The following is a 16,079-nucleotide window of genomic DNA, read 5'->3' as shown; positions in this document are numbered from 1 at the left end:
CTCAAGGCACACCCCAAATTTCAATAATTCGAGAGCCAATCAGATTCTTAGAAAGTTAATCTAATTAATCTTATATTTAAAAATTAATCATCAAAGTGACTAAAGAAGAATTTTTTTATATCTTCCTAGTCTATGCGAAAAATTATATACAATGCTTATCTCAGGAGATCTCCCGGGCGTCAACTCCAACAACCCAAGGAGACAAACCATCCACTCAAGGGTACACCTCCAGGCCAGAAATGTTGACACAATGTCGACACTGCCAAGTACCAATTATTGCTGCCTTCTTTTCTCATGAAAGGATTTTCTTTTTTCTTTCGACGGGAATGCTGGGTGATTTGTCACGGTGTCCTTTCGGTCCACAGGCACCTCTCGTGGACCACTATCCTATGTCAGCAACGTGCCAACCGGAGCACGTCCACGTAAGTAACCGTTGCCGACACGGTGGACCGGACTCACGGTGAGGGCCCACGCGTCACCGTCCATCTGTACGTTTACCGGAAACCGTCGCTGCTTACGTGGCATGACCACGCTGCCTGTCGGGTGGCCTGTGACGCCGACGTGGCAGCAACTCGGCGTCTCTCCGTTGGCCCTACCATTTTTGGCATGCAGGAGGGCTCTCCTTCGCTTAATGATTGATTAATACGGCTAACCATTCTCATTTGACTGATGCTGATCCCATAACTGCTCTGTTCCTCGCTGAAAAATACGGTTGATCTCGTTTAAGCTTGATACGCCTAATGAAGCTTGATCCTATAGACATAATGAAGCTTGATACGCCTAACAAATATCTAGCTCATGCTTAGTCAATGACATATTTACAAATGAAAATAATTTATGAAAATAATTTTTATATATGTATCCGTAGTGATTAAAAGTTAATGCTGAAAAATAACTATAGTAAAACCCTAAAATTAACTATAGATTTAAAGTTGAAAAATCAAATTTTGGATTAAATGAAAAAAATATGGGTACGTTATTGAACCTTTCAGCCAAGCAAATATGATGTTTATTCTAGACTAGTCTGGTTGTAAACATTATATATTTTTTCACCTCTCTGATAAGTTTGCAGAAACACATCTCAAATGATTCACCCAGCCACACCTTTCTGCCAGTTTAATTTAGAAATTTTTAATTTATTCCGAGGTTGTGTTCGTTTCCGTAGATTATTCCTAGATTATTCTATGCTTTTTTGTCCGTACACTTGCCAACCTGCTAAACGACATTTTTTTAAACGGTTCATCATCTTTTTTTTCTAGGGTAGATTTTTAACTTTGGTGTACTTAATTTCATCGTTTATATCATCCAATCGTTTTCTAAACACAATATGAAATACACGATCTTATTTCAACCAATTTAAAAAGAAAGTCAACTAGACTTAATTATGCTATTTTCAATAACTTGTGCAGTACATGCATTTAGCTAGTATCATCATAAAACAAAAACAATAAAAATATAATGTTAAAATGTGCTTCATACGAATTTACTTGTTCACATTTTTGTATATGAACTACAGATCTATAAGACTTTACTACTTAAAACTGAATAATTATTGGGCAGTAACTTATTTTTCCAAGAATGTGTACAATAGGATTTGTGTGAGAGTATAATTTTATATATGCAATACCAAAAGTTTAGCCTATTTTTTTGATAATATTTTTTTTATCTTTGCAGCCATTATACACATGCATAAAACCATGCCATTTGTTTCTCTGCACATACTTTAGCACTTTTTAGTGGACGGAGGAAATATGATTTTAATTTTGTGATAGATATTTGATAGTACAAACAACTAAATTAAATAATACCCCTCCGGTCAAAATATTTGTTGTTTAGGATAAGATTGATCAAGCTTCTAAAAATTCTAATCATCGATAATTTCTTAAATACTTAGTTAAGTACAATGTAAATAATAGACATAGATTCTCACCGAGAAATATTAGCATAATATTATAAACTTGTTATATTTTATAAATTTATTATAACGCAAAACTGCTTGTCGAAATTTTAGAAGTTGACCAAATTTTGTTCTAAGTGATAAATAATTTTGGCTAGAGGGAGTAAACCATAAAAATCTCAGATAATGAGCTTTTAATATAAATGTTTATACAGAATACACCATTTAAAAATTCGAAAAACGTACCGACAAAACTCAATAATTCAACATGGCCGGGTCTGAAACACAACCGAGATACTACATGGTATATATGTGGGCTAATTCGTCCATTGGTTTATCTGAATTTCATCCAGTGAGTAATGAGGGAAACAGTAGGACCACCATGATAACCAACCAGCTCCATCATATGACGCCTAGGAGGGCGCCAGGGCACACCTAGAAACACATGATATGTTTAGATCTGCGAGGTCCCTTTCGGCCTCATCATCGTGACAGCCATCCCCAGCAACGGCATCGATCAACAATGAATTGCAACAAAAGAAATTAAGAGCATAACTACGTACACATATCTCTCAGTGGACTATCAAACGATTCCTTTTTAGCTAGGTTGTGCGCTGTCCATTGTAGCTAGCACAGTTAGCAGCACTTAGGTATTGAAAAGTAAGCAGTTAAAGGCATGTGCCATCTTATTTCTGTCATGCAAACTAATATTATGTAGTATATCTTGTATCATCGATCTTCACGTTCATTAAATAATAAGATTAAATTCGATCGACATGTCTACTATTATATATCTTTGTTTCACATTATAAGGTATCGTGTTTTTCTGGTTATCCTATTGTTATATTTATTAATCTATAAATGAATCTAAATAGCCTCAAAATATCTTATAATACAAAATGGGAAGTAAGAAATAAAGAACATCATAACCTCTTTGTGAATAAAACTTTTATATATATGTATTCTTACTGATATAAAAGTTAACACTAGAAAATAAACTTCGGTAAAAAACCTAAAATTAACTGTAAATTTAAGTTTAAAAATTTAAATTTTAGTTTACAAGCATAAGCAACAAACCGAAATTAAAGATAGACATGCTGAAACAATTGTACCTACATTGTTAGCAGTAGCGCTGGTCTCCCATAACTCTGAAAATTCTGAATCTTGGCGTTGTCACCGGTGGTCCTCCCCTTGGAAGGGCGTTGCGCTCACTCACGTCCAACCGCCGCTACTGCTCTCCTTCGCCGTCCACTTGTCCCACCACGTACGCAACAATTGCATTCTCTCTTCTCCTATTCGTCGCTCTCACCATCGATCTCTGTATGCACGTATTGTATGCTAGCTTCTCTCCGGTACATTCTCCCTCTCTTTCTCTTTCTCTCTCGATGAGCTAAAGAGAAAGGAACTGTTCTTGTTCTTATTCTGTGGCACGGCGTCAGGCAATCGATGGAGACATACGCAGAGTGAAATGGTTTTGCGAGTGGCCTTGTTTAGTTGTTAAAATTTTTTGGCAAAGAGTCACGTTGAACGTTTAACCAGATGTCAGAAGTGGTTTTCAGACTAGAATAAAAAAGCGAATTTCAGATTCCACCTGAAAACGACGAGATGAATCTTTTGAGTCTAATTAATCCGTCATTAGCACATATTGGTTATTGTAGCACTTATGACTAATTACATACTAATTAGGCTCAAAAAATTCGTCTCACGATTTCTCCTATAACTGTGTAATTAGTTTTAATGTTTATATATATTTAATGCTTCATTTAAGTATCCAAAGATTTGATGTGATGTTTTTGAAAAAAATTTTAAAACTAAACAGGGCCAAATGGGATCGAGAGAGCCTTTTTCTTTCTATCTTGCAACTTGTTGCAAAGATGTGTGCGAGGTTGCTTCTTGTGATGTGCAAGCTGGGCGTGTCCTCTGGTAGCACTGTGGAAGTTTGTTCCAGGATAGTGGCAGCAAAAAGCGAGATGGAGACTTCAGGACTTGTTTAGCCCTTGTTTAGTTTCCAAAATTTTTTTCCAAAAACAATATATCGATTTTTTAGACACCTAAATAAAGCATTAAATATAGATGAACCAAAAAACTAACCGCGTAGTTATGAAAGAAATCTTGAGATAAATCTTTTGAGCCTAATTAGTCCATAATTAGTGATAAGTACTACAGTAACCAACATGTGCTAATGACGGATTAATTAGGCTCAAAAGATTCGTCTCGCGGTTTCTAGGCTAGCCGTGAAATTCGTTTTTTCATTCGTGTCCAAAAACCCCTTCCGACACCCGGTCAAATATTTGACGTGACACTTCTCCCAAAATTTTTCAATCTAAACACCACCTTAGTTGCCAAAAAATTTTGCCAAAAAGTCAAGTCGAACGTTTGGTCGGATGTCGGAAGGGGTTTTCTGACACGAATGAGAAAACAAATTTCAAATTACGCCGGGAAACCGCGAGACGAATACTTTGAGTCTAATTAATCTGTCATTAGCATATATTGGTTACTGTAGCACTTATGACTAATCATGTCCTAATTAGGTCAAAACATTCGTCTCACGATTTCCCCCGTAACTCATGTATATTTAATACTTTATTTAGGTGTCCAAAGATTCGATGTGATGTTTTTGGAAAAAGTTTTTGGAAACTAAACATGGCCTCAGGGTCATCTTTGGGTTTTTTTCTGAGAAAAAAACCAAAAGTTATATTTGGAATAAAATTTAAATAAAACTTTTATATACGTGTTTTTAGCGATTTAAAAATAAGACCGGAAAATAAAACACGATGAAAAAAACCAAAATCAACTCTAAATTTGAGGTAAAAATTTAGTTTTGGTTTTATAAGTATAAATATGGGTGAAAAGATGAGGCCAACTTGCATTGCCTGGGTTGCCAGCTGAATACTACTACAGTCTACATATATGCATACATATGTGGATGATCCATGATTCCACATATGTATGCTCATCGATGATCGATCACACGCTTGATGCGTGTCTAGCAGATCATATGGCGAAATATGTCGATATATGCGGCGAATGTTAAGATTTGATTTCTGATCCCGTGACATGTATCCCTATTTTGTGAGCGGTGTGGAGTCTCTGTCGTGTGGTTTTTCGCACTTTTATGTGAACTGATTAGTGTTCGAATATATATAGGATTATAGGCATATGATATATATTAGACCAGGACAAATTGGAATATATATGAAACTGTCAAAATTCAAGCGGATTAATGTGGGAACACTTACAAGTTTCTTTGTAGGCTATTTTTTTTTGGATTGCTAATTAATGTTGGATCCCAGTCTTACAGTGGCGGAGACACCAAACGACATGGGGGTACGCTGTACCTGAAATTTTTTGGCAAAAAAATCACTTCATAACCTGTATATTAGACATATGTACCATAAGTTGAGTCAAAATAGCTAGTGGAAAAACCATGCATAATATCTTTTTACAGTCTTGTGTTTAATTAGTTCTTAGAAGTGTGATTTCCCGGGTCTTGGAGCTATGTTTAGTTACGGGTCTTATTTAGTCGTTCAGAGTTTTTTTTATGTTTTTAGTGTACGCACCGGATGGAAAAGATGGAATCCTAACTCAAAACTTCTATATCTGACTTTCAAGTAGAAGCCAGATCGTTTGACCTTCATTTTAGAAAGGATCAATTTTCTAAGGATATTCTAAATTTGTTTTATTTATTTTGTAGCTTTGAGCATAAAATAAATTTATATTTGGTTTGGAACAAAGCATTAATCTTTTATTAACTATACTATCTATTTTCTAAAGGTCCTTTTTTACCTTCCTTAACAATGTATTTTGAGGTATCATATTTACTAAAAGCATTAATTTTTTGAGGTATTACATTTTGAGGTATCTAAATGTACTGAAATTTTACAGTAAAAATTTGGTAAATCTCGCTAGTTTTTTAATGATCGTAAAATTTCTTGTTTTCTAAAAATATTGTAAATGTATCTTATTGATTATTTAGCTTTTAGCATAACATGAATATATATTTAATTTAAAAATATTAATATTTTATTAGTTATTATGGATCAACGATTCTTAACAAATTTGTACCCCATCTTAAAAATCCTGGGTCCGCTACTGCTAGTCTATGCATGCAACTGTCCTGGATTAAAACATAAAGGATACATGGGTCGTCTTTTGGGTTAAAAGAAATGGCCAAACGACATGTTTGCAAATAATAATTTATAAATAAAACTTTAATATGCAGTGTTTATAGCAAGCTAAGAACCAAAAACTTTAATATGCGTGTTTATAGCAAGCTAAGAACCAAGGTTGTAAAATAAACTTTAGTAAAAAAAACTAAATATCAACTCTAAATTTAACACTAAAAATTTAAATTTTAGGTTATAAGTATAAGCAAAAGATAAAAGATAGGTCGGCAATTTGCATGTTACAGTGGTTTCGTACGCATAGGCATATCCTCAGAAGAAAAGGAACAGCACAGTTTCATATGCATAGCATATATCAGGAACCTATCTCTACTCATCAATTATGACCCCCACCCCAACAAAATGTAGAATGTTTCCAATGGTTGGAGCTTTCATAGTCCGGTGAACATTAGGTTTGCACTCCAAAGTGACATTTGCAACATGGAAGTTCAGCAAGAATATAACGCATGCTAATCTTCTTTTACCTTTTGATTTCATCTGCAAGTAGCTAGTTTGGGACCTATCTGAATGGCATGATGATGTACAGTTTGGACCATTCTTCCTGGAGCAGAGCGAGTGACTGATGTGAGCTCGACTCGAACCTGAATTAATTACTTATTTGTTTACTCCCTCCGTCTCAAAATAAATCAATTTTTCATTTTTTACCTACAATTTTTTACTTTTCGTCTTATTTAAATTTTTTTGATTGATATTTTTGTTTTTATTAGATGACAAATCATAAATAGTACTTTACGTGTGACTAATTTTTTTTCTAATTTTCTGAAAATTTTTAAAATAAGACGGATGGTCAAACGTTAGACACGAAACCGGAGAATTGGTTTTTTTTACATACGAGTAGTTCAAACTCGTAGCAAACGCAGGCATGGCTAGAGCTGATGCAGGGGTGATAGGGAGCAGCAAGAGGTGCCATCATCATTAGGCGTTTGATTATTCCGATAATTGCCTGTCAGCCAGGTCACTGAAAGCTGCACAAATGGAGAGAAATAAACCTGAGGTGATGCGTTTATGGGTGGCTAGCCTAGCTTTGCGTCCATCAGCTACGTGGTTTATACTAGTGCAAGTGCATGCTTTGGATGCAAGAAAGTGGTTTATAAATGTAAGTCCAATACATGTGGCTACGAAATCATGTGGCTAATTAATGCAGGGATCGACTTGTACTTAACTGAGAGTTTTACACTAAGAAAATAGCAACTAAACATGCACACGGCCATAGTTTCTAAAATAGAAGTATTTTAGATACTTTAGCAACTACTAAATTTAGATCAAAAGATTATCTTTGAATCAATTCAGTGACTATTTTTTAAATACCCCATCTTTTCACTTGTGCTTAGCTTATAACCCAAAATTTAATTTTTTAAACTTAAATTTGGAGTTAATTTTAAGATTTTTTTACCGAATTTTATTTTTTTAGCACTGACTTTTGGATCGATAAGAATACATATATAGATCTTGTATTTATAAATTATTTTTATTTGTAAATGTAGTGTTTGGTTTTTTTATGCACTCAAACAATCACCTCTTTGCAATACTTAGCAATCATCAAATAATTATCATATAAGTTAGTATATCAATGATTATATTACGATACACAATTTAAATTTTAGAAATAGTAATATTTTAAATTGGGGCAGTATGTTGTAAGGGCAAGTTGTATTAACGTGTATTGCCGAGGACCGGCAAATTAGATCTTTGAGCTAGTCCTCAGCTGGTTGGCTCGTCGATTAGGCTCATTGCAGATAAACCACCCGTACTATTACAAACCCTTAAAAGTACTGCTTCCTCGTTAAGATGTTTTAATATTGATTAGATCTACGTATTACTAATACATTAAAATATATATATATATATATATTAATTAATAAATAAATATAAATAAAACTAAAATGTCTTGCGGTATGAAATTAAGGGAGCAGTAATAATTGAGAGAAGCTTTTCATCGCTTGGACTCGATGGTATCGTTGGTTCTGGCACCCATCGAGTTTTGTCTCCATCCTTACATTTATCTCTTGGAACAGTTATATTCCAGCATAGACTTAGTAAGTTAACTTATCCGACATGAAAAACGTAGTAATAGATTAGTACATGATTAATTAATTATTAATTATTAAAAAAATATAAAATAGATCAATATGATTTTTTAAAACAACTTTCCTATAGAAAATTTTTATAAAAAAAGCGTGTGAACAGATAACGAGGTTTTAAGTTAACTAAGGCCCTTGCCGATCGCGGCCCAAGTCAGCATGCATGATTGAGAAGTGAGGTTACTGCTCGTTTTGCCCTTTGCATGCTCCAAAGTGCAGCGCTTTTTCTTTCCTTGCTGCAGCTGAGAAGAGAGACCAAGCCATGGGCGCATATGGCTGCACGGATAGAGGGTCAATCTTTTCGCTTTCCCATATATTTATAAGTCAAAATAAAAAAATTTAACTTTAAATTTATAGTTGATTTTAGGTGTTTTTATCATAATTTATTTTTTGGTCTTTTACTTTTAGATAAAAAAAGAACTATGTAAAACTTTTATTTAAAAATTATTTTTTATATGTAAATACGACGGTTTGATTTTGTTTTTTTAAAAAAGTAACCAAACAATGAGCCTGGAAATGTCAGAGAAATTTAATGACGACGGCTGCACGCGGCAGCAAGATGACCCTATGGATTATTTTCTTCACCGTTCTTTTTGCTGTAGCTGTCCGTGATTGACCAGCATGCATGGCGTTTGCGACCCGGTAGACATGGGACTTTTGGGCCGTCCTCGGCTAGAACGGAACGGCCCATCCTGCTTCGTGCGAAAGCAGGTCGTGCCACTCCGTCTGCTCACCGTGTCGGTCGAGCAGACAGCCCAAGCACGGTGCAAAGGCACGACAGGTCAGTTTGGGCTGTGCTAACCCAAGCACGTCGTATGTTATTAGGGGAATTTTTTGAATTTTATTTTTTTTATAATTTATAAATTTAATTTTGCCTTTCAAAATTACAAAACCAACTTTCTGTTGTCCTCTAGGAGGATGAAAAGGTGACACGGCAAACAACCACTCAGCCGCGAGGGACGGCAGCACGGCGAATTTTATATTTAGCTAAGAAATTTTATACACTATACACATATGTATCGACCATAGTTAAATTGTAAAATTTCCAGATGAGGCTAAATAAAAAAAAATTCATCGTGCAGCCGTTGTCGGGCCATCTCTCGCGGCTTAGTGGTCATTTGCCACGTCGATCTTTCCGCCCTCCTAGAGGACGGCAGGAGATTAGTTTTGTGATTTTTCGAAATGCAAAATAAAATTTGTAAATTATTTAATAAATAAAAGTAAAAATTCAAAACATTCGTCATTAGGGCAGGTCGCCTCGGCACATCTGGATGTAGGGTATCCCCCACCCCGCTTCCGCCCTCCATCCGCCACCTCCCGGTGACATGCGTGCCAGTTGGGGTACTCGGCCGGCAAGCTCGACTACGAGTTGTCGAGGCAGGCAGGATAGCTGGGTGGGTTGGCCGATGACGTCCGCACGGCACTGGTAACGGTGTTTTGTACTTTTAATTTATAATGTTTGCGTGGGATAAAAATAAAGTTTTTCAGAGATTTTTGCCAGAGTAAGCGCCTAAAAAAAAGATGAGTGGGAAATTTTTTTAAAAAAAGTATTCCGACCTGCCGGATTCGAACCAGCGACCTAAGGATTAACTTGCAACAACTACAGTCCTCCGCTCTACCAACTGAGCTAAGGTCGGGTTATGATTTTTTCCTCGTCTTACTCATATTTATCAGCTGTGTCCGTTTCCATACAACTGAACCTACCCATTACAAATAGCTGGTAAACGAATTCATGGTTTAAGATCTGGAATATTAGAATCTAGAAGCTTTTTAAGCCCTTGAATTTTTCAGTTCCACACCGTACAGGTTATTGTAATTTCAGAATGCATTACCATAACTCACAAGTAGTAGGCATACATACCGTAGGGGCTTCCCCCACTGTGCATTGGTTAAAAAAAAAGTAGTAGGTATACAGATACACTTGAGCCATTCATTCAAATTTCAAAACAGCTGAGGATGATCGAAACAGCACAAACGAGTTTTTCATTCTAGACCCAAACTGCATTTAAAGACATCTTGCGCAGATAAGGAAAGTTTTGCAGGTATTGCACAGCTACTCAGGTGAACGGTGAAAAATCAAGTAACCTCGCAGCTAGTCATTGAGCTTGCTCAATCATCCATATGTTCGAGTAACCTAAGACCGTTGATAGGTTTCAGTGTCCTTTACTCCTGCTCTGTCTCAAACTTCAGTGAGATGGTGGCAGACTGACAAAGTTGTACACACCATTCTATGTGTCGGCGAGCAGTTACTGCTTCGGCTCAAAACACCTGAATGTAACTATCTTCAGTGCATCAACAAGAATACGCAGTTTGCAATGCTTGCCAGTCATTTTCCAATGCAAAATTTGCTGAATATGCTGCTCAAAACTTCTTCAGAGATGTCCTCCCCGCTAATTGTTGCAAGGGCCAATGCTGCTTCCCTCAAGTCTATTGTCCAGAAGTCCATCGGCAACTGCTCATTGATTGATGACTCTAACCTAGTAAAAGCTTGTTGGGTCCTCAATAACTGTTCAAATTGCCTCTGCATATATAATAGTTTCACAAGCAGTTAAAACATCGTTCATATGTAAACATTTGGAGTTTCTCAATGCTTGAAGTATTTTTCTTCTGTTATTGAGAATATTGAGTCACCTACCTGATTTACAGTCCATCGTCGTCCCTCTGAAGGTAGAGGATCAAGACCTCTAACCTCTATTATAGCCTTCTCCAACTCAGAAATGCCTTTACCAGTGACTGCACATGTTTGCACATGTTTTCTGAAAACTCCACTGAATTGTTCAAACTGTTCTCCTGAAATAAATGGTGCACAGTCTACCTTGTTGATTACAAGGACCATTGGCACTGCGGAACCTGAGGATTTCTGATATCCAAAAAAGGAAAAAAAAATACAATGGTCACAATGTAGCATTGTTGAATGACCACAGATAAAATATCTCAAAGAGCAGTACTATAACTGTCAGGACTACCAAACAAGGAAAGTAAAACTTCTAACAAAACCAGCTAAGCAGCAATCCTGAACAAGGCAGGAAAACTGGTAAGAAGATCAGACTGAATGTACCTTACTGATCAATACATGCTCAATAAGTTTGGTGTCATCATCAGTCCACCCATCAACTGCACTTATTGTCATAATAATCAGATCTGCTCCCAGTGCAGCAGCTTCTGATCGTTGGACGCCTATGTAAGAGCAGAATTAAAGATATGCGTCAGTTAGCTTGTACCTAAGCCTTTACCACCACTTCTTATGCAAGTATGCAGCACCGAATATATGTTCCAAAATCTAAGTTAATAATGTCTCACCAATTTTTTCCACAATGTCATCAGTTTCTCTTATACCAGCAGTATCTAGAAGTGTGATGGGAATGCCATGAATTGAGACATTTGCTTCTACTACATCCCTTGTGGTTCCAGCTATTTCAGTAACAATAGCTCTTTCACTCTGCAAGCTAATCATTTAAATTCCAATATCAACCAGTATGGATGCAATCCAAGAGGAATCCAACTACATATGACATTCCAAGTGTGCAGTACAATGATGTGGTATATAAAAATATAGACTACAATTATTTCTCCTGGTTATATATCATCCACTCAGTTGGAACAAATAATTGTGTTCAGGACTGAATCTGCTGAAAAAGAACAAAGTGTAACATCCCAGCCAAATTCAGATGTAGCTCATGGTCTGCCATTTTGAGGGGTGCAATACTATGCTACTGGCAACAAAATGCACGTTGGCCTCAGTGGGGATAAAATCCCAAGCAAGTCATTAAGTTTGCACAGCCGTAAGTATGGAATATACTAAGCTACTGGCAAAAGAAAAATGCAGCTTGGACCCAAGCAAGTAACTAAGTATGGGCAAGTTTCAGATTTAAGTGAATTTTGGGCCCATGATGTCACAGAAAGTAATCTTAACTCCCTTCACGTATCAGATGGCATGAGGTTTATTCAAATTCACAGCAGAAAGTGTTACATGATAATAGGTCATTTCATTTATCACGTGAACGTAGGAAATATTTACACGGTAGAAGTTTCACAAGAACAATAACATAGAAAAGAGAGCTAGAAAACAGACGCTGGTTTAATATGCAAAAGAGTAAAGAGGGATATGGAAGCACATACCTTGCTCCAAGCATTCAGGAGGCTTGACTTCCCAACATTTGGGCGTCCAATTATTGCTACCTGCAATGAATTATATATTTAACATTTCTTTTTTCAGTTCATTACGTTTCTATCTTAACCCTAAAATACGATACAAAGAAAGTACCTGTAGACCAGATTGTAATAGCTTATCATAATTAGCAGTATCCAAAGCATCCTGAACCTCTTGTGTCATACCATTAATTTTGCTGACCAGCATTGTTGGATCCAAGGGAGGCAATTCATCTTCAAAGTCTAGATGGGCTTCAATTTCAGTGAGCAATTCTATGCACCTTAATCTCATTGACTTTACTAGCTTAGAAAAGCCTCCCTACATTCAAACATATGTACAATTCAGAACATGTCGTGAGCATTCAGCTTCTCCATAAAGCCTTATACATTGAGCCTTTCAAAGGAGCTGAACTGAAACTCCATGATTTAAAAAAGGTTGAAAATCTATAACGATTCATAACCCGTACAAAAGATTCCAGGGGTGTTACAGAGAAATAAATTGTTTCAGTTACTTCCTGGCTTCCTGCTCTAGGGTATTTGGGCTCTGGTATCTCTACTAGAATTATCACAATCCTTTCTAACACTTTCCCACTTATATATTTCTTTATGTACTAAAAAGAAGTTTGCCACAACATAAACTGGTGCCATACCTGTATGCCAGCCAATGCTGAGTCTGCTGCAGCAGCAGACTTGGCTGAAATGAGCCTTGACACATTTTCCGCTTGTGCCAAGTCCAATCTCCCATTAAGGAATGCACGAAGAGTAAACTCACCTGGAAAAAGACATAAATTTGATGACATGCTGGTTTAAAAATTTTACTCAGTTCGTATTTTAATAGATAACACTATTGACTTTTTGGCACGCTTTTGACTATTTGTCTTATTTAAAAAATTTACGCAATTATCATTGTGATTGGAATTATTAGTTGGCATTTTTAATAATAAATTACATTTTTGCATATTTGCACAACATTTTTAATAAGACAAATGATCAAATGTGTGTCAAAAAGTCATGGCATCCTCTATAGAGAGTAGTATATATCAACACGTTCTGTCCATCTTTTAGTTCTATGAGCTAAAAGAAACATTTAAAACAAAAGGTGAGAAGGAAAATCAACACATAGAGCGATTAAGTAAGAGGCTAACCCGGGTCAGCGAGCCTAGCACCGGCTTCCAAGCAGGCCCTGAGCACACGCCGCAAGCAAAGGTCATTCCCATGGCACTGGAGCTCCACCACATCCTCCCGCGTGTACGATCTCGGAGCCAGCATAGGCACCAGCAGGACCTGCCAGAGATCGCGAGATCAGCAGAGAGCCAGATAATCAAACACAACCAATCGACAGCCAGCGCCACCGAAGCCGCCAGCAGTAGCAGCACTAGCACCTCGTCGATGACGTTGCCGTCCCCGTCCAACGCGACCCCGTACTCCACGAAGTGGCTGCGCGGCCGCCACGGCGACGGCGACGGCGCCGCCCCCCTGGCCGGCCGGAACACGCGCCCGGCGATGGCGACCGCGTCGGGGCCGGAGAGCCGCACGATCCCCACGGCCGCGGGGCCGCCGCCGAGGGAGGTGACGATGGCGGCGATGGTCCCCAGGCCGCCCCCGCCCCCGCCCCCGCCCCCGCCGTAGTCCGGCGGCGGCTGGACCGAGCCGTGGGAGGGGGAGCGCTCGTCGCCGGGGAGGACGAGGGAGTGGCGGGAGGCGAGGGCCTCGGCATCGGCGCGCGTGGCGAGGGCTCTGGGGCTAGGGGTTAGGACGACGCGGCGGCGGCGGCGGCGGAGGAGGAGGAGGAGGGGAGGGAGAGGGCGGCGGAGCAGGAGGGCGGGGAGGAGGCGAGAGAGGGCGCGAGCCATTGGATTGGGAATTTGGATAAGCCACGAATCGCCACGCCGGAGCTTTGGAACGGTCAGTTGGGCCTTGGGGAGCAAGAGCATGCATTTATTCAAATTTTGTATCGTAATATAAGTATTCGGTCTGTTTCATATTATAAAACACTTATAATGCTTAAAACTAGCCTAGTTTATGTACTCTAGAAAATCGTATTAAAAAACTATCTTATATAATACAACTTTTATATCTTGTTATCACATGACTCACTTGTCTCTCACAAGCAGTCTTGTTTTATATGAAATCTTGGGTCTTAATCTAGAACTAGATTATTTATTTTTTTCTCTCTCCGCTAAATAATATGTCACATCATCAAATTATTTACATGACATAGCAATAAATACAGATAGAAATTATTCTTGTAGATTCATTTGTGTGCTAATTAATCTAGACACATATTTAAAACATATGCATACATATATATATGAATTTAAGAAAATCCAGAAAGTCTTCTGAACTAAAACGGAGGTAGTATTTTTTATTAGTTCGTATGATTTTAATCATTTTAATAATTTTAAAGTCAATCAGTGGCCGTTTGGATCTAGGAACTTTTTTTTGTCTCTTGTCACGTCGGATGTTTGGACGGTAATTAGGAGTATTAAATATAGACGGATAACAAAACTAACTGCATAAATAAAGGATATTACATTGGACAAATTTTTAAGCCTAATTAATCCATGATTAGCAAATATTTAATGTAGCATCACATTAGCTAATCATGGACTAATTGGGCTCAATAGATTTATCTCGCAAAATAGTCCAGAGTATGGGATGAGTTTATTAATAGTATATATTTAATACTAATTAGTGTTTAAACATTCGATGTAACGTGGTTTAAAAAAGTTAGGGGGAAACAAACACCCCCTTAAATACACACAAAGGAATCTAATCGATTCAAAAGTCGATGATTATCACTAAATGACTAAAATGCAATTTTTTTAAGAAGCCATTGCATAACTGATCCTATTTTTAGGGAGAGGGGGAGGAGTTTAGCCTGGGAAAGGGATAGAGGAGGGGAGGCCGCATGTTGAGGAGGGAGAGATGGGTCTGCAACCTTTTGGGCCCAAAACACGACCAAAACTTAGTTTCGGCCCACAAAACCTACTGCTAAAAGAAAAGAAAAACGGATGCCGAGTTGCCTTTAAAAGCTTTGATTTGTTTTTATTTGGTGAATTTTTAATGCAATTCTTCTGAAATTCAACTATACGTCATGTTAATCGATTTTGATCATACGAAAAACGAAAACCCGTTTTCGCGACCTTTAGGTGATTTATTTAAATAATTTCTTTTGGATTGTTTTCTCTTGGATTATTAAACAAAATTGATTTTTGGTGATTTTTCTTATTGACTTTTTTGGGTAGGTAAAACTTAGGGCTTGACATATCAAGCCTAGTACCTTGTGGGTATCATCATGTTCTAGAACAAGATAGTGTACAATAGTAGCCCATTTTTTTGGTGCTAGGAGCAGGGATCTTGGCATCAGTGTCATTGATGCCGAGATGTTTGTCGGAGAGAACATAACCTTCTGGAATATGACAATGCCTATGTTACACATTGATAAACCAGGTACATGATTTCTATATTATATTTATATTTTGTATATTTGAAGCAAAAACTCTGCACATGAGTTATTCGATCGTATTATCATTTGCATAACTACTTGCATGGCTCAAAGCAGTGGGAGAAAGATCATGGAATGCTTGATCGATTAATCAAGTTGATTGGGGACCAATTCATGATCTTATCCAAGTATTCCTTGAAGCTACCACATCATTTTTGGGCAACAAAAGGTAAGAGACAAAGAACTAAGCTTTGGATTCAAAATTTGTCCTCCAAACATCGTCATCTTCAAGCATATTTTGCCACTGATGCATAAGGCCT

At 37.5% G+C, this 16,079-nt stretch overlaps 1 protein-coding gene and 1 non-coding gene across 2 annotated transcripts; both read right to left on the bottom strand.

The window, feature by feature from the left end:
• Positions 1–9,713: 9,713 nt before the first annotated feature.
• Positions 9,714–9,799, bottom strand: TRNAY-GUA. The gene is given in 2 exon segments: positions 9,714–9,749; positions 9,763–9,799. It is a non-coding gene; the product is annotated as a tRNA-Tyr (tRNA).
• A 273-nt stretch (positions 9,800–10,072) lies between these two features.
• LOC102714314 (tRNA modification GTPase MnmE) lies at positions 10,073–14,164 on the bottom strand. Its single transcript, XM_040526537.1, has 9 exons — positions 13,694–14,164; positions 13,457–13,595; positions 12,962–13,083; positions 12,427–12,630; positions 12,282–12,341; positions 11,463–11,601; positions 11,221–11,339; positions 10,798–11,022; positions 10,073–10,683 (listed from the first exon to the last, which is right to left on the bottom strand). The coding sequence occupies exons 1-9, from the start codon at positions 14,162–14,164 to the stop codon at positions 10,489–10,491; spliced, it is 1,674 nt and encodes a 557-aa protein (XP_040382471.1). The 3' UTR covers positions 10,073–10,488.
• Positions 14,165–16,079: the final 1,915 nt, after the last annotated feature.

This window comes from Oryza brachyantha, chromosome 8 (assembly GCF_000231095.2).
Source record: "Oryza brachyantha chromosome 8, ObraRS2, whole genome shotgun sequence".
NCBI classification, from domain to species: Eukaryota; Viridiplantae; Streptophyta; class Magnoliopsida; order Poales; family Poaceae; genus Oryza; species Oryza brachyantha.
Note: the sequence above shows the minus strand (reverse complement) of the source record. Positions and strands in the feature narration are given on the sequence as shown.

Bases quoted from the DNA above. Each gene is read 5' to 3' on its own strand.
- LOC102714314 (XM_040526537.1), bottom strand. From the start codon at position 14,164: ATGGCTCGCGCCCTCTCTCGCCTCCTCCCCGCCCTCCTGCTCCGCCGC. The intron at 13,596-13,693 runs GTGCTAGTGCTG...GATCTCTGGCAG, and splicing joins ACGGCAACGTCATCGACGAG to GTCCTGCTGGTGCCTATGCT. The intron at 10,684-10,797 runs GTAGGTGACTCA...TTATATATGCAG, and splicing joins GACGATGGACTGTAAATCAG to AGGCAATTTGAACAGTTATT.